This window comes from Podarcis liolepis (assembly GCF_965112155.1).
Source record: "Podarcis liolepis genome assembly, chromosome: 10".
In the NCBI taxonomy this organism is placed as follows: Eukaryota; Metazoa; Chordata; class Lepidosauria; order Squamata; family Lacertidae; genus Podarcis; species Podarcis liolepis.
Genome location: NC_139562.1, coordinates 5,906,901 through 5,929,209, shown reverse-complemented (window position 1 = coordinate 5,929,209; position 22,309 = coordinate 5,906,901). Strand labels below are relative to the sequence as shown.

General features: G+C 47.5%; 1 protein-coding gene across 1 annotated transcript; it reads right to left on the bottom strand.

Moving 5' to 3' along the window:
- Positions 1 to 1,434: 1,434 nt before the first annotated feature.
- KLHDC10 (kelch domain containing 10) lies at positions 1,435 to 21,641 on the bottom strand. The gene is made up of 9 exons (XM_083461482.1): positions 21,425 to 21,641; positions 15,981 to 16,202; positions 14,512 to 14,666; positions 13,360 to 13,508; positions 12,412 to 12,496; positions 9,094 to 9,160; positions 7,512 to 7,559; positions 4,229 to 4,368; positions 1,435 to 2,990 (listed from the first exon to the last, which is right to left on the bottom strand). The coding sequence occupies exons 1-9, from the start codon at positions 21,561 to 21,563 to the stop codon at positions 2,781 to 2,783; spliced, it is 1,215 nt and encodes a 404-aa protein (XP_083317608.1). The 5' UTR covers positions 21,564 to 21,641; the 3' UTR covers positions 1,435 to 2,780.
- Between the last annotated feature and the right edge of the window lie 668 nt (positions 21,642 to 22,309).

The window sequence follows — 22,309 nt, the reverse complement described above, 5'->3', positions numbered from 1 at the left end:
GGGTCCACGGTACTTAAGAGCATATATTCTTCAGAATTCCACCTGTGGGTCATGCCAGGAAGGTAAGACAGTAAAATAAAATAAAAAACCTTTTCCCTGCCACTGAGTTAGACTTCCTCTAGCTAGGGTTTTTCTCTCTGCACCTGAGGAAGTACAGATTGAAAGCCATTCTGCTTCTCACCTGAGCTTGCATCCTGCATGTCTAAACGACGCCAGAACACAGCCATTTGATAGAGGCAGTAGAGCCACAGGAAAACTTCCTGCCCCTTCAGGCAGGAAGAAGGGGGTTCCACACTTGAATAACCCAGCATAAAGAACACAAACAGCAAAGCAAAGGTATGTGCTATTTGCCTTGATCACAGAGGACTATTCAAACATGTCAGGCGGGGTTTGGAAAACCAGTGGCTATCCAGACATCGCTGGAACCAATCTCTCATAAATCCTAGGCAGCATGATCATGAATGATGGGAACCGTTATCCAGCGGTCACACTGTTTTGTTTTCATTATTTACTTGCTTTTGCCCTGTATTTTATTCTCTGAACCACCCTGAGATGGGAGGACAGTATATAAATTTAATAGATAGATAACAGAGCCCCACACCACTCAGTAACGCACGGTACAGGCATGATTCTGCTGCTTCCATGAACCAGGCCTCAGGTGTGCTTCAAGAGGCAGAAATGCAAGCCACAGGAGGGGTGAATGACTTCAGATACAGAAGACGAAGGCAGAGGGACATGAGAATATGGACTGAGCTCAGCTGCTTAACAAACCATGGCTTAGTGCCACGTGCTCGAGGAAAGGGGAGCTTGCACACCAGCTCATAGACCCCTTGCATTCCACAATCCAGGACTTGACAATCCTGGTCAAGCAGGGAGCCGGTCTGCCTCAGTGTCCCAACAGCCAAGAATGGCTTACATTTGCTAACCTAGAACTGAAAACCATGGTTTGGCGGGAACGGCAAACCATGGTCCCGGCTCCTCAAATGTTGAGACACAATGAAAGCTTGCTGCTAAATCAGAATTGGAAATCCTGGATCACGAGGAGGGGGGACAGGGAATGAGATCCATGGTTTGATGCTACATGGGAATACTGTACAGCAGGGATCGCCAACCTGCAGCCCACGGAGGCCGTTTAACCGGCCCACGAGCCACCCCATAACCGAGACGCCCGCTTGGTGAGTCCCGGTGCGCTGCACTAAACTGGCGCAGCATGGCACGGGGACTCGCTTCTGCGGCGCCGGAAATCGTAGCTGCACATGCTCATGCGCACACGCGATCCGGCTCATAGAGGAATCTCCGCAGGACTCATCCAGCCCAGGCAAGGTAAATCTTGCTGACCCCTGCTGTACAACATCAAGCTCCTATCCATTTCCAAAGAAAGCTGTGATACTCCCACCAGAATTTTAAAGAAGACAACTTGACAAGGACTACCAATAATAGTTCATGTACAGTTTTTTTTTAAAAAAACCAAAAATTAAAATTAAAAAGCCAGTTTCTCAGGCTAGGTATGACGCTTGGTTTGACGGCTGTTTTGGTATACATTCTACAGGACATTTCCGCAGCCATTTGGAACACAACAGTTAAGACACAGACATGGTTTCCTTTTCCAGCATTATTTTTTAAAAGGCAAATACTGTCCACAGCAAAATGTCAGGCATTTTGCCTATGCTAAAGAAGAAGAACAGAAACGCAGTGGTGACAACATGGCATTTCCTGCAAATGAAGGACCAGTTAATACGAAGGTTTTTGTTTTGGAGGAAAAAGACAGGCCATAGAATGGGGTTTTAAAACAAACCAACTTGCAAGGGGTGGAAGCAGGAAGTGGGGAGGCCAGCAGAGGAAAGCCCCCTATCTACGGAAGAAAAACTAGCAGATAATAACAGCTATTGCACAGAGCATGAATTTCCAAATCCTCCTTCACTTACACTCTCTCTCATGCACACAAACACACATACACACACTTGCGACAGGAGAAAGAAAAAATAGCATCGGCTTATTCACAGTTCTCTTTCCCCGTTAACTCCTTCATTGTCAGGCATAACAGAAATGGTACTCTGGCAGCTCTCTATATCCCTTTCCTGCCACTGTTCAGGATAAACTCTTGTGCTGAAGCCAGCCAGCCACATGGAAGTAAGCCAGTCTTGGACTGGGCAGTTCAATATGAAAAGGCAATAAATGACACGCGTTTCAGAAAGTCACAACACAAGGCGCCAGTCTTTCCAAACTGTAGCATCTGTAAGAGGACAGATCAGAGAAAGCCAGCTCGCATTTAGGCCTTTTTTTTTAGAGAGAGGCAAGGGATGTGGCAAGAGCTACTATGATGGGTTCCCGTGTGAGCAGCCAGCCTTCCCCTTTCGAAACTGCTGCAAGTTACGGCCATCTTACAGAACAGTAACTAGGAGAGACTGCGTCACGCCGTCCGCCTTGCCTTCCTGCGACTACAAAGCATGCAGCAAAAGCAGTACAAATCAGCTGAGCGACAGCGTCTTTCGTTCATGATGTATTTATAGGTATCCATAAATTAAAAACAAAAAAAGCTTGACTTCCATAAACTTTAAAATAAAAATTCACAGAAGAAAAAAAAAAAGGCATCTGATGTATATTTGCCGAGTAAGGCCTTGGAGGCGGGCGTCGTCCCATCTCCTAGCAGCAATCCTCCGCAGTGCTCATAAATAGAGAGAGAAAAGGAGAGGGAGAAAGAGAGAGAGGAGAGGGAGAGAAACGAGAGGGGCAAGAGGAGTCGCTTTTTTAAAAGTAGTGTTTGAAGAGCAGGTGCTTTCTCATTTCAAGCGCTCGATGAGTCCCTGTGTGAGTCCAAGGTGCAAAAGCTGCGATCTGGTGAGGTTTGCTAAGTGGGGGAAAAACCCCAGAAGCTTCTCCCAAGACAGTTCCAAGAGGCTGGGCACTACCAGCCACATCTTAAAGAGAGAGCCAGTCCGTTTGTTCCTTTGGATGTCCACCACGCCTCCGTGGACGTACATGCAGCCGGCCTGCGTGGAAACAAGGGGGAAAAGGAAGATCACTGCTGGGTTTTCTGCGATTGCCTGCGAAGGAGAGATGCCATCCGGCCCCAAATATCTGTGATCAGCTTGACATCGAGGTGGCATTCTGTTTGCAACCACAGGAAGCAGAGGGCAGTGGGTGCTACAAGCCTGCCAGCCAGGTTGCCCGGTGCTTAATGACCTCAAGATCCTCATGGAAAACTCATTTTGTAACTCACTCTATGTGGGGCTGCCCTTGAGACAGACCCAGAAACTCCAGCGGGTGCAGAATGCCGTGGTGAGACTCCTTACGGAGTCCTTGCTGTGAGATCACATTCACCCGCTGCTATACCAGCTGCATTGGCTCCCGGTGGAGTACAGGATCAGGTTCAAGGTGCTGGTTTTAACCTTTAAAGCCATATACGGCCTAGGACCCTCGTACCTACGGGACCGCCTCTCCTGGTATGTCCCACGGAGGACCTTACGGTCTTCAAAAAACATCTTGGAGGTCCCAGGCCACAAGGAGGTTAGGCTGGCCTCAACCAGAGCCAGGGCTTTTTTGGCTGTGGCCCCGATCTGGTGGAACACTCTGTCCCAAGAGACTAGGGCCCTGCGGGACTTGGACATCTTTCCGCAGGGCCTGCAAGACGGAGCTGTTCCACCAGGCCTTGGGCCAAGGCACAGTCTGACCCCCTCCTTCGGTAATCCTCAGAGCACTATAGCCCAGTGGTTGCCATTAATTTGATTCTGAATAGATTTTAGAATGAATTGATTTTAGAATGCTGTGTTACTTTTATTGTTGTTAGCCGCTCTGAGCCCGGCTAACAGAGAGCCAAACTGCAGAGAAAGGCCCTTTGCTCCCTCCCACCCGCCGCTCCTCTTCCTCCCTGAGTAGCACTGAGGACATGAGGCAGAACAGGGGTGGAGAACCTCCGACCCGCAGGGCATCCAATTTGGCCATTTCCTATCAAGCAAACGCCCACCTTCCCGCCCATCAGCTGACATTGCTGGTCTAATCCTGCAGTGCCTGAGCGTTTGTGTTCCCAGCAGCAGGATTTCATCTCCAGCACCTGAAGGTTGCTGTTCCAGGGCCATTTCCCACCCCCCAATGACGGTCTGGGTTGACAGAACTCCAGCATTTTCAAATACCTCCCTCGGCTGGTTAATTCACCCCCCCCACCTTCTTGCTGGCCATTTCTGTGCCACGTAGGACCCTGCAGAAAGGCTGGGCGCTGGCAGCCGCTTACCGGAGTCACAGCAGCACAGTGGAAATAAACTGGCTCTGGCATGACGGCCGGGAGTTTCACCCACTGGAAGGTCTGCAAGCTCAGCTTCCAGATGTCTCCCAGGATCACTTCTCCGTTGTATCCTCCGCAGACGAAGACATCTGAATCGACAAACGGCACAGGGGCTTAGGCGCTGTTTTCCCACCATAAAGGGGCACACAAGGAGGGTTTGCTCAGTTCTTCAGCTGGTGCAGAGAAACTGCCGTTTCCACAGTGGTTTCTCTCACCAGACTTCCACTGAGATTCATACCCTGTTTCCCCGAAAATAAAACAGTGTCTTATATTAATTTTTGCTCCCAAAGATGCGCTAAGTCTTATTTTTGGGGGGGATGTCTTGCTTTCGGGAAAACAGGGTATTCCGGGGAGGCCTTATTATCGGGGAGGTCTTATTTTCGGGGGGATGCCTTATATTACAGCGAGAGGCAAAACTGGAAGTAGGTCTTATTTTCGGGGGATGTCTTAGTTTTGGGGAAACAGGGTATGCTCCCCCACCGCCATATTTTCAAGGAAATACCGTACTTTTATATATAGACACTCCCGTGTATAAGACTACCGCCGTGTATAAGACACTACCCCCGTGTCTTATATATAAGACACCCCCGTGTATAAGACTACCCCTATTTTGGGGGACTCAAAGAAAATGGGGGAAGATGGCACAGAGTTGCGGAGCTTTTTTTTTTTTTGCAGAGGATTGCCAAAAATCGCTCGCCCGCAGGTGTTGCAAAATCCGCCTCCCGTCTGTCCCATTGCCTGCAGAAGCTGCCAATTGCCTGCCCAACTGCTGGAGCGTCAGCCAATCAACACCACCCATTGACGCGGCAACCAATAACACGCACAACAACCACGGCAGCAACCAATCAAATGCCCACCCTATGCACTACCCAGGTATAAGACAGCCCCCACTTTTAGCATGATTTTTAAAGAAAAAAACATCTTCTACATGGAAAAGTACAGTAACTTTTAATCTTGCCTGGGAACCTAGGAACAGTACCCCCCCATCAAGGAATGCCTCTCCCCATATGAACTGACCCAGACCCTGCCACCATCATCTGAGGCCCTTCTTGATGTGCCCTCTCCAGGAGAAGCAACGCAAGACTGGACCTTTTCTGTGGTGGCTCCCCATTCGTGGAATGATGTCCCCAGGTAGCCTCACCTGGCACCTTTATAACCGTATTTTTCGCTCTATAAGATGCACCAGACCACAAGACACACCTAGTTTTTGGAGGAGGAAAACAAGGAAAAAAATATTCTGAATCTCAGAAGCCAGAACAGCAAGAGGGATCGCTGCGCAGTGAAAGCAGCAATCCCTCTTGCTGTTCTGGCTTCTGTGATAGCTGCGCAGCCTGCATTCGCTCCATAAGACGCACACACATTTCCCCTTACTTTTTAGGAGGGAAAAAGTGAGTCTTATAGAGCAAAAAATACGCTACATCTATTTAGGTGCCAGGCGAAAAAGTTTCTCTTCAACCAGGTGTTTGGCCGAGAAACACCCTGTGGCTTTTAAAATGTGTTTGTGGGAGGCGTTAGTTTTTGTCTGTGATTTATTATGTATCTTGCGTTCTTATTTTGTATTTTTCTGTTGAGAAATGCCCCGGGATCTTCAGATGAAGGGCAGGATACAAACCTTAATAATAACCCAGTGTATACAGCGAGGAAGGCCCGGGTTCAAGTCTCCACTCAACCATTATAGCCCACCTTACAGGGCTGGCGAGAGGATGAATTGGGCGGGAGGGTTGTAATATGTATGCTTCCCTGAGCTCTTTGGACTCAAGTAATAGTTAAATAACTAAGTAATAAGCAAAATTCTGAATTTTCCCACATCCACCCACTTCCTTCCTTCCTGCCCACTCACCCTATTTATGGAACACTCTTCCCAGGAATGCCCCCTTGGCACTGCCAGACAAAGAAGTTTTTGTCCTTCCATGTATTTGGGCACCACCAACAATACATTGTAACATTAAATCCATTTTTAACCAAGTTTATGTGATTTTATGATTCTTTTTCACTTTGGTTGTAAATGGCACTGGGATACAGTGGGTGCTCGGGTTGCGAACATGATCCGTGTGGGATGCACGTTTGCAACCCGCAGCATTCGCAACCTGTGTCTGCGCACGCACGGGTTGCGATTCAGCGCTTCTGTGCATGTGCAAAGTGTGATTTAGAGCTTCTGCGCATGCGTGACAGCTAAAACCTGGAAGTAACCCGTTCCAGTACTTCCATGTTTTGGCAGTCCGCAACTCATAGAATCATAGAGTTGGAAGAGACCACAAGGGCCATTGAGTCCAACCCCCTGCCAAGCAGGAAGCACCATCAGAGCACTCCTGACATATGGTTGTCAAGCCTCTGCTTAAAGACCTCCAAAGTAGGAGACTCCACCACACTCCTTGGCAGCAAATTCCACTGTCCAACAGCTCTTACTGTCAGGAAGTTCTTTCTAATGTTTAGGTGGAATCTTCTTTCTTGTAGTTTGGATCCATTGCTCCGTGTCCGCTTCTCTGGAGCAGCAGAAAACAACCTTTCTCCCTCCTCTATATGACATCTTTTTATATATTTGAACATGGCTATCATATCACCCCTTAACCTCCTCTTCTCCAGGCTAAACATGCCCAGCTCCCTTAGCCGTTCCTCATAAGGCATCGTTTCCAGGCCTTTGACCATTTTGGTTGCCCTCCTCTGGACACGTTCCAGTTTGTCAGTGTCCTTCTTGAATTGTGGTGCCCAGAACTGGACACAGTACTCCAGGTGAGGTCTGACCAGAGCAGAATACAGTGGCACTATTACTTCCCTTGATCTAGATGCTATACTCCTATTGATGCAGCCCAGAATTGCATTGGCTTTTTTAGCTGCCGCGTCACACAAAACTCGAAAAAACGCAACCTCAAGCATCTGTAACACGAGGTATGACTCTACTCTTTCTTTCTTTTTTTTAAGTGGGAAGTGACATGGGCATTTGACAAACCAGAGTCCATTTGGAAGAAGTGGCCCCGGGGCTACGATGTTTCTCCCTTCGAGTCAAACCAGCCTCCCATTTCTCTTGTGACAAGCTTTCCAGCAATATGGCTGACCCTTCCACCCTCTGCTGTTAGAATGTTTCTGAACATGCTGAGGCACCGCAGCACCTCAAAGATGGACTGTTGTGTGCATACAGAAGTAGGCTCAAACGCTTCACCCCAGTTGGGATTTCACATGCCACAAACAGGAGCCTCTGCAGCTGAACCTGCCAAAGTGAGCCAGTGATTCTTACCATTTTTTATCTGTACACAGCTGTGACATCTCCTGGCCGCCGGGAAATCTGTGGAACGAAAACCTGAGGGTGAGCGAGTGTAACGGAAGAGAAGACTGTTCAGTAAATGCAGATTTCTCATTATTGGGAAGGGGCCGGCCAGCCTGAAAAGGGGCTTAACATGAATTGCAAAGAATTCTTGTGCCTGGCTGCGAAACACTCATACGATCGTCCAATACCAGCTGACCTGTAGCCATCCTTCAGTTTAATCCATGTGAAGAGGTGAAGTCGAAACAGGGAGGGAGGAAACTGCCTACTCCTAAAGCATATTTTAGATTGTGTGTGGATAAAGATGAAAAGCCTAAGAACAAAAAAATAGTCCAGTAGCACCTTAGAGACCAACTAAGTTTGTTCTGGGTATAAGCTTTCGTGTGCATGCACACTTCTTCAGATAACACACTTCCGTCTGTATCTTCAGTGTGTATCGGAAGAAGTGTGCATGCACACGAAAGCTTATACCTAGAACAAACTTAGTTGGTCTCTAAGGTGCTACTGGACTTTTTATTTTATTTTATTTTTGACTGAGTCAGACCAACATGGCTACCTATCTGAAGCCTAAGAACAGTTTGTGCTCGCTTTACAAGCGCTCTGGAACGCCCATTGAAGAGAGGGTTGTGAGAGCAAACCAATAAAAATGACCAGGGGAAAATAATCTGAACTGAAGTATGTTGAAAGGCCACCTGGAGGAGGGAGACTTCATATCAAGAAAGGTTACAAGATCCTAACTATGAGCGTTGATTAGAGCCCAAGTCAAGTGGAATCACTAAATCTGAGCTCTACATGAATACAGTAAGCCCACAACGTATGTGCATATAACTTGTGTGCATTTAAGTGCTTGGCTAAATAAATAATTAGGGACAGGCATCTGGGGGGAAAGTCACTGGCACTCCCACCCACCAAAGTTTTTACTATATGCGATTTTGGTTTAGCACGATCTCTGGAACATAACCCCTCTTGAAAGTTTACTGTACATTTTAAAAAGTGTTTCTGAGATGTCAGATTTCCTAAAGGCACCAGAATCCAGAGAAATACAGTGGTACCTCGGGTTAAGAACTTAATTCGTTCTGGAGGTCCGTTCTTAACCTGAAACTGTTCTTAACCTGAAACACCTCTTTAGCTAATGGGGCCTCCCGCTGCTGCCGTGCTGCCGGAGCACGATTTCTGCTCTCATCCTGAAACAAAGTTCTTAACCCGAGGTACTATTTCTGGGTTAGTGGAGTCTGTAACCTGAAGCACCTGTAACCTGAAGCGTCTGTAACCCAAGGTACCACTGTATCTAGTTATTTAAAAAATTAATCTGGAACCAGGTACTATACATGAGACCTGGAATTATGCAACATTTTTGGTGTCTATTTCAGATCAATCTATGGGCTTAGTTTGGATTTTTAACAAAGAGGAAAGTACAAAGGTTTTGAGAAGACTGACTTGTTTGCAAACTTCTTTTGAATCTCTCCCAGGGGCCCCCACCAACATTTTATTTCTGGCTACAAATATTTTTGTCTTTTCATCCCCTGCCAATATATGCTATTTTTCAAAAGCCTACCTTTTTTCTTATGAGGCTTTGTTGCAATTTCTTCCCAGGTGTTTGTTTCAAGGTTGTAGGCGTGGATCTGAAGCAACAGAAATAATACAATTATATATATATATATATTTAATGACAGAAATGGAACATGGCAATGGCTGAACTCAAGGCCTCTGCCAGAAAGTTCACCCGACAAGCCCACTCCATCACCCCACAAAAGATTTCCAGGTTAAATAGCTAAAGCGTTGGAAATTAGGCAAGAGGCTGACACTTGATTCAAGGTATCCGGGGGTATGGATTGTTGGGTTTGCAGAAAAAATGTCATGTCATCTGCCTGCTGCCGAAGGGAAACTTGAGCTGTTATAATTCTGTGCGCCTTGGCAACCTGTCAAATGGCTCTTACTGTCAGAATGTTCTTCCTGATGTTTTAAGTGAAAATCTGCTTTCTTGTAACTTCAATAATAATAATAATAATAATAATAATAATAATAATAATAATAATAATAAATTTGTATTTATACCCCGCCCTTCCCGGTTCAAAAACCGGGCTCAGGGTGGCTAACAACAAATTTAAAACACTTAATTATAAAAGCAGCATAAAATACAGTATAAAAACATGAATAACAATAAAATTCAAAATTCAAAAATCAATTTAGGGGAAATAAGCATTAGATAATCCGCAGGACTGGCTGGCTGAATTGGTCCTACTTGGGCCAGCGAGGAGACCAGGGGAGAATTAGCTGTGGGATCCCAGAGCGGGTGATCTTCATAAAAGGGGAGGGGGAAGGAAGAGAAGGGAAGGGAAATAAAAGATCAGGCTGAATTCAAATTAAAGGCCAGGTGGAATAGCTCTGTCTTACAGGCCCGACAGAAGGCGGTTAAATCCTGAAGGGCCCTAGTCTCATGGGACAGAGCATTCCACCAGGTCGGAGCCATCACTGAAAAGGCCCTGGCCCTGGTGGAGAATAGTCTGACTTCCTTAGGGCCCGGGACCTCTAAACTATGGGTATTCATGGACCTTAAGGTCCTCTGCGGGGCAGATCAGCAGAGGCGGTCCTGTAGATGCAAGGGCCCTAAGCCACAAAGGGCTTTAAAGGTCAAGACCAGCACCTTGAACCTGACCCTATACTCCACCGGGAGCCAGTGCAACTGGTAAAGCACTGGGTGAATACGCTCCCATGGCAGGGACCCTGTGAGGAGCCTCGCTGCAGCATTCTGCACCCGCTGGAGTTTCAAGTCATTGGCCTTCCACTATACTTGGTTCAGGGGGCATGCCTTAACTTTAGTTCCTGCATCTATCAGTCTGCTTGCCACCTACAGGAGTGTTTCAGCCCTTGTTTCAGCTGCTCCTCCCACCAGATCCCACCAGATCTCCTTCAGGCTGCCCAGGCTCCCTTTCAGGGAGGAGGTGTCTCTCGAGGGCTATGCTCTGCTCTCCGCAGCTGGGAGGAAGCAATGCTTCTGAATGCTGGTTGCTGGAAAATACAGGAGAAGCGAGTGCTCTTGTGCTCGGATCCTGCTCTGTGGTCTTCCCATTGGGGCTTTTGCTTGGCTGTAGGATGCAGGATTAGATGGGCCACCGGCCTGATCTACGGGGCCGCCTCTCCTGGTATGTCCCACGGAGGACCTTACAGTCTTCAAACAAAAACATCTTGGAGGTCCCGGGCCACAGGGAGGTTAGGCTGGTCTCAACCAGGGCCAGGGCCTTTTCAGCCGTGGCCCCGATCTGGTGGAACGCTCTGTCACAAGAGACTAGGGCCCTGCGGGATTGACATCTTTCCGCAGGGCCTGCAAGACAGAGCTGTTCTGGCGGAAATGACTGGTAGAATCCGAGACCAGGGAGAAGAGTCGGTGGAAGAAGATTGGAAGAAATTTAAAGACTATTTACAGAAGTATTGCAAAATTAATGAGGGTTAGAAGGATGTTTGAATGAAGCTAAGCGGTTTCTAGCTGTAATGATATAAAAGAATATGGAAAATTGGATTTTTAAATAGGTAAAAATTTAATGTTATAATATATTAAGATCAAAGATCAGGATAATAAGGAGGGAAAGAAATTGCTGAATTAATTAACTGAATTGGAATACAAAAAAGGGAGGTATGAGGAGGTCAGGGAAACAAGGATATGAATGTAAGATATGGAAAGGTTGATTTTTTATTTTGATTTTTTTATCTGTGTACTTATTCTGTATTTTTCTTGTATTTTTATTTTTGTCTTTTATTCTTGTATTTTTTGCTTTAATGCAATTCCTTTTTCTGAAACTTTAATAAATATTTATTAAAAAAAAAAAAGACAGAGCTGTTCCACCAGGCCTTTGGCCAAGGCACAGTCTGACCCCCCTCCTTCTGTAAACCTCATAGAACTCTAGCCCAATGGTTGCCATTAATTTGATTCTGAATTGATTTTAGAATGAATTGATTTTAGAATGTATTTCAATTAATTGATTGTGATTTTATGTGAACTGTGTTACTTTTATTGTTGTTAGCTGCTCTGAGCCCGGCTTCGGCTGGGGAGGGCAGGGTATAAATAAAATTTTATTATTATATCAATTAAATCAACAGGAACTGTGCAAAAGTGTGGCTATGTATGTCAAAGGGGGCTTGCACAGGATAGATTCATCCCAGGTTGTGCCCTATTAGAAATCCAGGTGAAACATGTTAGGATTAGCCTTAACATGTTTAGCCTGGAGAAGAGGAGGTTAAGGGGTGATATGATAGCCATGTTCAAATATATAAAAGGATGTCACATAGAGGAGGGAGAAAGGTTGTTTTCTGCTGCTCCAGAGAAGCGTACACGGAGCAATGGATCCAAACTACAAGAAAGAAGATTCCACCTAAACATTAGGAAGAACTTCCTGACAGTAAGAGCTGTTCGGCAGTGGAATTTGCTGCCAAGGAGTGGGGTGGAGTCTCCTCCTTTGGAGGTCTTTAAGCAGAGGCTTGACAACCATATGTCAGGAGTGCTCTGATGGTGTTTCCTGCTTGGCAGGGGGTTGGACTCGATGGCCCTTGTGGTCTCTTCCAACTCTATGATTCTATGATTCCTAGTCTGCAAATCTTTGCAATTTTGTCTTCATGGCACCCTGGTAGACGTTTCCCCCTTGCAAGAGCAATGTTCTGAGATGGAAAAAAGGGTGACCTGCCACACAATCAATCAGAGCAGTGACTGGAACCCAGTTCCATTCACTAGATCACTCACCAATCTGCATTATGTGCCAAAAACTCAAGACCCCAACATTCTGCTATTAAAATTCACCAGTTCTGGTCACAGGCTTACTTTCTGATCTCACTAGCGAGAAATCAAACTAATAAAAAGTATTTTGGCGGTTGATCCAATTACCTTGTCCAAGGAATAGGCTGTCCAAGAAGTTCCCCCTCCTAAGATGTAAATCCTCTGCCCGTCATGTGCAATTTCATGTCTGTATCTGGAAAGAAGAAGTCAATAATTTATTATTTATACCCCGCCCATCTGGCCAGGCCTCCCCAGCCACTCTGGGTGGCTTCCAACCAAATATTAAAATACAGTAATACATCAAACATTAAAAGCTTCCCTAAACAGGGCTGCCTTCAGATGTCTTCTAAAAGTTTGGTAGTTGTTCTCTTTGATATCTGGTGGGAGGGCGTTCCACAGGACGGGTGCTGCTACCGAGAAGCCTTCTGCCTGGTTTCCTGTAACTTGGCTTCTCGCAATGAGGGAACCACCAGAAGACCCTTGGAGCTGGACCTCAGTATCTGGGTAGAACGATGGGGGTGGAGATGCTCCTTCAGATATACTGGACCGAGGCCATTTAGGGCTTTAAAGGTCAGCACCAACACTTTGAATTGTGCTCGGAAACTGACTGGGAGCCAGTGCAGGTCTTTCAAGACCGGTGTTATGTGGTCTCGGCGGCCACTCCCAGTCACCAGTCCAGCTGCCGCATTCTGGATTAGTTGTAGTTTCCGGGTCACCTTCAAAGGTAGCCCCACATAGAGCGCACTGCAGTAGTCCATGCGAGAGATAACCAGAGCATGCGCCACTCTGGCAAGACACTCCGTCAGACATGCTAGAATTTTCATAGCAAATGTTTCCAAATTTAGGCATCCCAACTAAACCACACAAGCCCTAACAATATCTGGAGGCCAGGGGGATGTGGCTGAAGAGATGGCCAATTTTTTTGAATTGGAAATGACATTTTAATAAGAACTTGTCTATCGAGAGACTGTCATTTTGAATGAGGAAGACTTGAGGCTGGTCGCCTTGCAGCCAGTTTTACGCAGCAGGCGCCACTGAGCAAGGGGCCAAGCTCACCTTTCCTCCGGCATGTCGCAGTGCATGTTGTTTGGCTTCAGCTGGGTCCACTCCCTGGTGTTCAGGTCCAGCTTATGTAGGTCTGTGCTGTAAATGTATCCTGTCGTGCCTCCGAATACGTACAAGGAGCCATTTATGATCGCCATCGCCTGGTAAGGGAGAAGAGGGAAGAGCTGCAGGGGAACTGAAGGGGCACCATAAGAAGGCAGCCGAAAGGCAGGTATCCTCTGAAGAGCATCCATCTCCCCCTTCCCTGGATCCCCTTTGTCACACCACTTTCAAGGGAGCAGAGCCAGGAGTGACAGTATGCCACGGAAAGCCCTTGGTATTGCCAGGGCAATGAAATCTGCCTGTAAGTCCGATCTCATTTTCGTGAACTGGTTTGAGCTTATGGTTGAAGTGTGGTACTGAAACACTGCAATGTGTACAGACACAGGGTGGGGTAAGGGAACGGCCTCTATAGCCTTGGATATATGGAAAATGGTTGTGGTACCTAAAATCAAAAAACACTCTGTACAGTGGACGCTCGGGTTGCAAACGTGATCCGTGCGGGATGCACATTCGCAACCCGCAGAGGCACGTCTGCGCATGTTGCAATTTGGTGCTTCTGCGCATGTGAAAAGCACGATTTAGCGCTTCTGCGCATGCCTGACCGTTGAAACTCGAAAGTAACCTATTCCGGTACTTCTGGGTTTTGGCGGTCCATAACCCGAAAAAACGCAACCTGAAGCGTCTGTAACCTGAGGTATGACTGTACACGCTCCAGCATATTCTATTTTTCTCTTTTATAGGGCTAAGCCATCAAGACCTTGGGCTCAAATTAAATGCTTATCTCTCTGACTTCATACTATGCAATCCCCCAAAGGTGCTCCAGTATACTTCATGCTCAGGGAATTGAGAACTGCTCCCCATTTTTAGACCCGAGGAGATAAGTGAGACCTGAATTAAGGGCACAAACGTCTCAGGAATATGGAACCACTCTCTGTCCTTCAAGAGTCTGATAATAATGATAATAATATTTACATCCTGACCATCTGAACAGGGTTGCCCCAGCCACTCTGGGTGCCTCCCAACAAAATAAAACATCAATCATTAAAAACTTCCCTGTAGAGTAGAATAGGGGCTGCAGTGGATGACACCCCCCCCCCGTACCTGTCCATAGATGCGGTTGGGCTTCTTCCCTCGACAGTTGAAGAGGGCCCAGCGCTTGTACTTGACGTTGCAGACGTGGACGTCATTGCCATTGCTCTCGCCAAAGGGGATTCCGGTGCCACCAAAGACCAAGAGGTTATTCCCATGCAACACAACTGGCAGAAAACAAGAATGCAGAACAAAACCTTTGACATGCAGATTTGGTAGCCCTCAACTGCACTTTGGAACAATCGTCTTCTCTGCTGAGCTGTTCACCAGTAACCAAAAGTCTAGCGAAGGGATGGAGAGAGCCCTCTTGCCAGTGACACAGAACTAACAAGTTAAAGGTAAAGGGTAAAGGACCCCTGACCATTAGGTCCAGATGTGACCGACTCTGGGGTTGCGGCGCTCATTTTGTTTATTGGCCGAGGGAGTTGGCATACAGCTTCTGGGTCTTGTGGCCAGCATGACTAAGCCGCTTCTGGCGAACCAGAACACAGCACGGAAACGCTGTTTACCTTCCTGTTGGATGGTACCAATTTATCTACTTGCCCTTTGATGTGCTTTTGAACTGCTAGGTTGGCAGGAGCAGGGACCGAGCGACGGGAGCTCAGCCCATCGCGGGGATTCGAACCGCCGACCTTCTGATTGGCAAGTCCTAGGCTCAGTGGCTTAACCCACAGCGCCACCCGCGTTAGCGCTGGGTAAATGGGGCCTGTGCAGGTGGAGCGTGAGCAGCAGACGGGTTCATGCGCAAGCAGCATGAATGGGCATGCAAATGAACAGACAAAGCATACTAAAGGAACCCGAGCAACTCATATTGCTTTTCAGTCAAGCACTCACACAGCAGCAAAAGGCAATAAAAGTCGCTGACACTTCCCTGCAGACCTGAATTTCACAACAGAAAGCGGACTGCACTAATGGAAAAAACCCTGCCTGCAGAGCTGTGGATGAATCATGTAAAGTACATCCACCATGAAGACTTTCCGGGGTGGGTGGGGGGGAGAAGTAAAGAGAAAGGACGGAGCTCCAGCATTCAGCACCCCCAGCGTCCCAAGCTGTAGCAGTTCCAAAAGAAAAGGGATGGGAGAAAGCCCCGCAAAAAAACAACCCCATGGCCACTGCTGGGGTGATGGGGGTGGTAGTGCCACACCTCTTAAGACTCTTGGTAGCCACAACTGTTTAACATGAATTTATCCACAGCGCAGATCTGGACAGCAACAATACGAAGCCAAGTCCTTCTTGGCATCTAAGCCTGGACTTTTACAAGACCCTATTTTAAGTACAGGAGTTACAAAACGGATCTCAAAATAGCTCACTCTAATCTTACTCAATTACTGCACTTATACAGATGGGACAGATGATGATTATTAAATTTGTATACCACCCTTCGTGCATAGATGTCAGGGCAGTTCACAACATGAATGCCATTAAGGTGAAGAGTTACATTTATGCTTTACTACTGCAGTAATTCATTCTCCTCCACTCACGTGACATAGATGCTAACTCTCGAGGCATGTAACCCTCTGTGCCCATTTGATGCCAGGTGCCGGTAGCAAAGTTGTATCGCCAAAGCTCCCTGAAGAGTGGGTAGTCTTCATTCTCTGGCCCTCCAGACTCATCATAGTCAGGATTGTATCCGCCGAACACGTACAAGTTGGCATTGTCTGCCACACAACGGTGGCCGCTTCTAGCTGGTGGGACTCTGTGGCCTAAAGCAGAGAGACAGAAGATTTTCATGAACTAAGGCGGGACAGAATATATTTTGCAAGGCTGGGTGGAGCAGCATAGAAAGATGACAAAGGAGGGAGCATCACAGTGGATAAAGTCTCAACACAAGAAAGGAAGCTGCTCCGGTTCCATCTTGGATAAATTCCCGAGAACCCGTTTTCATTGGCGGGCATGGGAGCAGGTAAGTCATGACAGGTGTGTGTAAACAGTTTGTGTAAAAGCTACACAAGGAGATGTGGTGTTGTGGATGGTTACAGCTGATCCTCCAAACATTTCTGGCTTTCAATCATACAGTGGTACCTCAGGTTACATACGCTTCAGGTTACAGACTTCGCTAACCCAGAAATCGTACCTCGGGTTAAGAACTTTGCTTCAGGATGAGAACAGAAATCGTGCAGTGGCAGTGCGGCAGCAGCAGGAGGCCCCATTAGCTAAAGTGTTGCTTCAGGTTAAGAACGGACCTCCAGAACGTATTAAGTACTTAACCCGAGGTACCACTGTATTGGCTTGTGGGCTTCTCATATGTAGCTGGTTGGCCACTATGAGAACAGGAGTGGACGGATTATTAGCTTGATCCAGGAGGCTCTTATGAACCCTCAACATTATCTGGGACGGGTTTCTCCACTGTGGTTTCAGTCCTTCCTAGAAGTTGGTTTACCAAAAGTTGGTGGTAGAGGTCACCTGCTCAACATTTTTTCCCATCTGGGGTTCTATTTCAGCCCTTATGCTGAAATATGAAAATGCTGGGAGAGGTCATCTGCACATACAAGGTACAGTGCCATCGGTACAGAAATAACACCGCCTCTCCTCGCTTTTCATCCCAATTCCAAAAAGGCTGCAGAGACGCTGAATTAATGCCTGAGCTTGATAAGTGACTGCATCATGCGAATTAACAAACTAAAGCTTAACCTTGATGGAATTGGAGCCCTTTTCAGACTGCCACCTCTCCCAGTCCGATGAACCCTGTGGCAGAGGGCCAAGATCACACTAGCTGGCCTGATTCATGGTCTCCGTGCACTCCCTAGACATGCACCCAGCAGTAACATGAAATGGGGTTGAAGTACCTTGCTCGGATGTGGTTTAGCTACATGCACATAAACCAGTATGCATTCAGGCGCCCTGTCACACTAACAAAAAAAAGTGTGGCCTCGCTAACAAAGAACATTAACAAAGAGTTAGATATGCTGCTGGTCAAGAGGACCAATGATGCAGGGGTGTAGGCATAATAAAATAATAATAATAATAATAATAATAATAATAATAATAATAATAATAATAATAATAATAATATATTTATACCCTGCCCATCTGGCTGGGCTTCCCCAGCCACTCTAGCCAGCTTCCAACAAAATATTAAAATACAGTAAAGCATCAAACATTAAAAGCTTCCCTAAACAGGGCTGCCTTCAGATGTCTGCTAAAACTCTGGTAGTTGTTGTTCTCTTTGACACCTGGTGGAGGGCGTTCCACAGGGCGGGTGCCACCACCAAGAAAGCCCTCTGCCTGGTTCCCTGTAACTTGGCTTCTCGCAGCAAGAGAACTGCCAGAAGGCCCTTGGTGCTGGACCTCAGTGTCCAGATAGAACAATGGGGGTGGAGACGCTCCTTCAGGTATACTGGACTGAGGCCATTTAGGGCTTTAAAGGTCAACACCAACACTTTGAATTGTGCTCGGAAACGTACTGGGAGCCAATAAGGTTGTTTATGGTGTGACTGTGCCAGTGATAACTGTGACCAGGAAGGAGAGCTTTTGCACATCTTAAGCTAACACACCAACTGCAATCAAACCTAGAGAGAGTAGACCCAGCTGCGGTTATGTACTTGTTACACCTAGACTTGCATTACAGTAACAAGTCTTGCATCAGACTCTCTTTGAAGGATATAACAGGACTCTTAAGTGTGTTCAGTTGATGCAGGAAGCAGGAGTCAAGAGTTCTGACCAGCAAGAAGTCCCTGAAGCGTGTTGCTCCACTGCCATACCACCTGCACCAATTTTCTGATTTCTTTCCAGACCCAACCCAAAGTGCTGAGTACCATTTTTAAAGCACTGTGCAACTCTGATACTTAAAAGACTGTCTCCTCCAAGGTGAGTTCACCTGTCCACTCAGGTGATACTGACAGACTGCTCTGCCCATTCCAGCATCAGAAGACTGGTTGGTGGTGGCACATGAGGGAAAAACATTCTCTATGACACACACATTACGGGACTTCCTATCCTGACTGTTTCAACAGCACCTGAAAAACTGGCGGTATCAGCAAGCTGGTCAATGTCCAACTTTCTTTACATTTCCCCCCTTATATATTGCACCTGATTCTTTTAAAAGTTTTAGTTGCGCTTTTGACAGTTAATGTAAGCAGGAAACAGGAAGTATATAAACATTTTAGTAACCGAAAGTGCAACTCTATGCATTCTTGGGGTAAATACCAGTGAGCACCATGGGATTTAGATCCAATAAGCACGCAAGGGATCAAGCAGCACGTTTCCAATGCAATGAACTTGGCACTGTTTTATGGGGTGGAATTAGTCACGAACGACGGGAAAGGTGCCAAAAGCTTGTGTGGCATAGTGGCTAAAGCTATGAGTCAGGAAGTCCTGGTCTCACCTCTGTCAGAAACTCATTAGGGGGCCTTAAGCAAGCTGCTTGACCTCTCCCTTCACCCCACACCAGCAAACCGCAGAAGCAACAACGCCAGGCTACCTTGCTGTTCAGGTTCGGCCAAGGTGCTGTACACAAGTTGCAACATACTGTACAGTGGTACCTTGATTCTCAAATTTAATCCGTTCCGGAAGTCCGTTCCAAAACCAAAGCGTTCCAAAACCAAGGCACGCTTTCCCATAGAAAGTCATGCAAAATGGATTAATCCACTCCCGACTTTAAAAAACAACCCCTAAAACAACAATTTAAGATGAATTTTACTCTTTAACGAGACCACTGATCCGTAAAATAAAAGCAATAATGTACTGTACTAGAAAACAAATAATACAGTATTGAAGATAACATGTACTTTACTATCTAACAAGACAATTGATCCATAAAATGAAAGCAATAAACAATGAACTGCAATCACACAATCAATCCATCAGGGGCTGAACTGGGTTCCACACAGTCAGAAAAACAAAACAAAAAGAGCTGCAAAAACAAAAGCACGAAATAAAAAGCAAAAATAGACCTCAGCGTAACACTCAAAACGGAAGTGTGGCACTCACATCAGAAGCGTAACACTCAAAACGCAACACGTTTGACTTTCGAAAAACGTTCGCAAACTGGAACACTTACTTCCGGGTTTGCAGTGTTTGGGTTCAAAGTTGTTTGAGTACCAAGGCTTTTGAGAACCAAGGTGCTACTGTATACATACACACACGAAGCTCACCCCAATGCAGTGATTGCAGCATCAGGCGACCTTGCAGGGCTGCTGTTCGGGATTTACACATGGGGCTCCCTGCATTGTGCATGCGCAGGGCGAATGTCACCTGAGATGGCTCCCCAAACGCCCCTCCGTAAACCCTTATAAGCGGATCAGACCAACGTGGCCCCAGCCCAGCAAGCTGCTTCCAACGGCGGTCAGCCGGAAGCCCCCAATCAAGCACAAGACAGTCAAATTCAGCAGCACCTTCTCCATATATATATTCGGGGAGAGCACAAAATATGGTCTGAAGCTCAACATCAAAAAAACTAAGCTCATGGCCACTGGGCCCATCACCTCCTGGCAAACAGAAGGGGAAGAAATGGAGGCAGTGAGAGATTTTCCTTTCTTGGGCTCCGTGATCACTGCAGATGGTGACAGCAGCCACGAAATTAAAAGACACCTGCTCCTTGGGAGAAAAGCAATGACAAACCTGAACAGCATCTTAAAAAGCAGAGACATCACCTTGCCAACAAAGGTCCGTATAGTTAAAGCTATGGTTTTCCCAGTAGTGATGTATGGAAGTGAGAGCTGGACTATAAAGAAGGCTGATCAACGAAGAATGGATGCTTTTGAATTCTGGTGCTGGAGGAGACTCTTGAGAGTCCCATGGACTGCAAGAAGATCAAACCTCTCCATTCTGAAGGAAATCAGCCCTGAGTGCTCACTGGAAGGACAGATCCTGAAGCTGAGGCTCTAATACTTTGGCCACCTCCTGAGAAGAGAAGACTCCCTGGAAAAGACCCTGAGGCTGGGAAAGATGGAGGGCACAAGGAGAAGGGGACGGCAGAAGACGAGATGGTGGGACAGTGTTCTCAAAGCTACCAGCATGAGTGTGACCAAACTCCGGGAGGCAGTGGAAGACAGAAGGGCCTGGCGTGCTCTGATCCATGGGGTCACAAAGAGTCGGATACAACTAAACAACAACAACAACTTAAATGAAGAAAGTGGTTTTGCAGAAATGACATTAGAATGATGGAAATAAATGACTGAGAAATGGTGTGTGCATAGATGAACGATCTCTTCTTGGCTCCTGGGGCCTAAATCATGACTACTAGTATGGCTAGAACATTGTTAGCTATAACTACTTTTTAGGTGTATACAAATATCTGAAGGGCTGTCACATGGAAAATGGAGCAAGCTTGTTTTCTGCCGCTCCAGAGGGTAGGACCCGAACCAAATTAGAAAGAAAGGAGATTCTAAATAAACGTTAAGAAGAACTTTCTGAGGGCAAGAGTTGTTTGACAGTGGAATGAATGCCCTCAGAAGGTACAGTGGTACCTCGGGTTAAGTACTTAATTCGTTCTGGAGGTCCGTACTTAACCTGAAACTGTTCTTAACCTGAAGCACCACTTTAGCTAATGGGGCCTCCTGCTGCTGCTGCGCCGCCAGAGCACAGTTTCTGTTCTCACCCTGAAGCAAAGTTCTTAACCTGAAACACTATTTCTGGGTTAGTGGAGTCTGTAACCTGAAGCGTATGTAACCCGAGGCACCACTGTAGTGGACTCTCCTTTGTTGGAGGTATTTAAGCAGAGGTTGGGTGGCCATCTCTCAGCTGCGAATTCTGCGTTGAAGGGGGTTGGACTAGATGGCCCTTGAGGTCCTTTACAATTCTGTGGTTCTAAGACCGGCAACATTAAATGCCCGACGTCTGGTTTGAACAGACAGGAGGGCCTGGCGTGCTCTGGTCCAGGGGGTCACGAAGAGGCGGACACGACTCAACGACACCAATTCGGGGTGGGCAGCGGGGCTCTGGCTGTGGTGGCGGCGCAGGCGCAGACGCTCCCCCCCCCACTCACCGCCTCGGCCCGGGCCCGGCGGGAGCCTGACGAAGCGGTTGAGGAGCCCCCCGCGCGGGGCTTGAGCCGCGGTCCCGTTCCCGCCGCCGGCGCCGCGCTGCCGGTTGCCGTCCCAGCCCTCTCCGTTCCCCGCCGACATCTTGGCCCTCCTTCCTCTTCTCGGCTCCCTCACAGTCGCCCAAACGGAGCGCGACGTGAGGGGCTGGAGGAGGGGGGGCAAACAAGAGTTTCCCGCTGCCACAGCCAATAGGCGCCGGCCTTGCACAGCGCCGGCCAATCGGAGGCGCGGTTGTTGGAGGAGCGGCTTGTGCGTGCCTGCGCGAGGAGCGGGGGGGGGAAGGAAAGTTTCCCGCTGCAATAGCCAATAGGCGCCGGCCTTGCACAGCGCCGGCCAATCGGAGCGCGACGTAAGGGGCTGGAGGAGGGGCTTGTGCGTGCCTGCGCGAGGAGCGGAGGGGAAGCAAGAATTTTCCCGCTACCACAGCCAATAGGCGCCGGCCTTGCACAGCGCCGGCCAATCGGAGGCGCGGTTGTTGGGTCGGCTTGGAGGAAGAGGAGGAGCGGCGAAACGGGTGGGCGACGTCATCATGGAAAGGAAGGGGGAGGTGGAGGCAGCCAGGCCAGAGCAATCGCTCGCAAGGTTAAGGCCTTTCCGCACAGAACGGGGAATGGGGGGAAGGCAGGAGCAATCGAAATAGGAAATAGCGGATCGACAGGCGGAAGAGACGGTTCTTCTTCGCCAGGAATCTTGGGAGTTGTAGTTCTGCGAGGGAGGGGTCCTGGGCGCTAGCGCGAAAACTATAGTTCCCAGGAGTTCTGAGAAGGTCGCGACAGTTTTAAGGGCTGCAGAAAAGAAACAAAATGAATGTTATTAGTAATACTACT

Excerpts from the sequence above, each read along its gene's own strand:
- KLHDC10 (XM_083461482.1), bottom strand. The coding sequence starts at position 21,563 with ATGTCGGCGGGGAACGGAGAGGGCTGGGACGGCAACCGGCAGCGCGGC. Across the intron at positions 16,203-21,424 it reads GCCGGGCCCGGGCCGAGGCG|GCCACAGAGTCCCACCAGCT; the intron begins GTGAGTGGGGGG and ends TCTCTGCTTTAG. Across the intron at positions 13,509-14,511 it reads CCAACCGCATCTATGGACAG|GCGATGGCGATCATAAATGG; the intron begins GTACGGGGGGGG and ends CTCCCTTACCAG.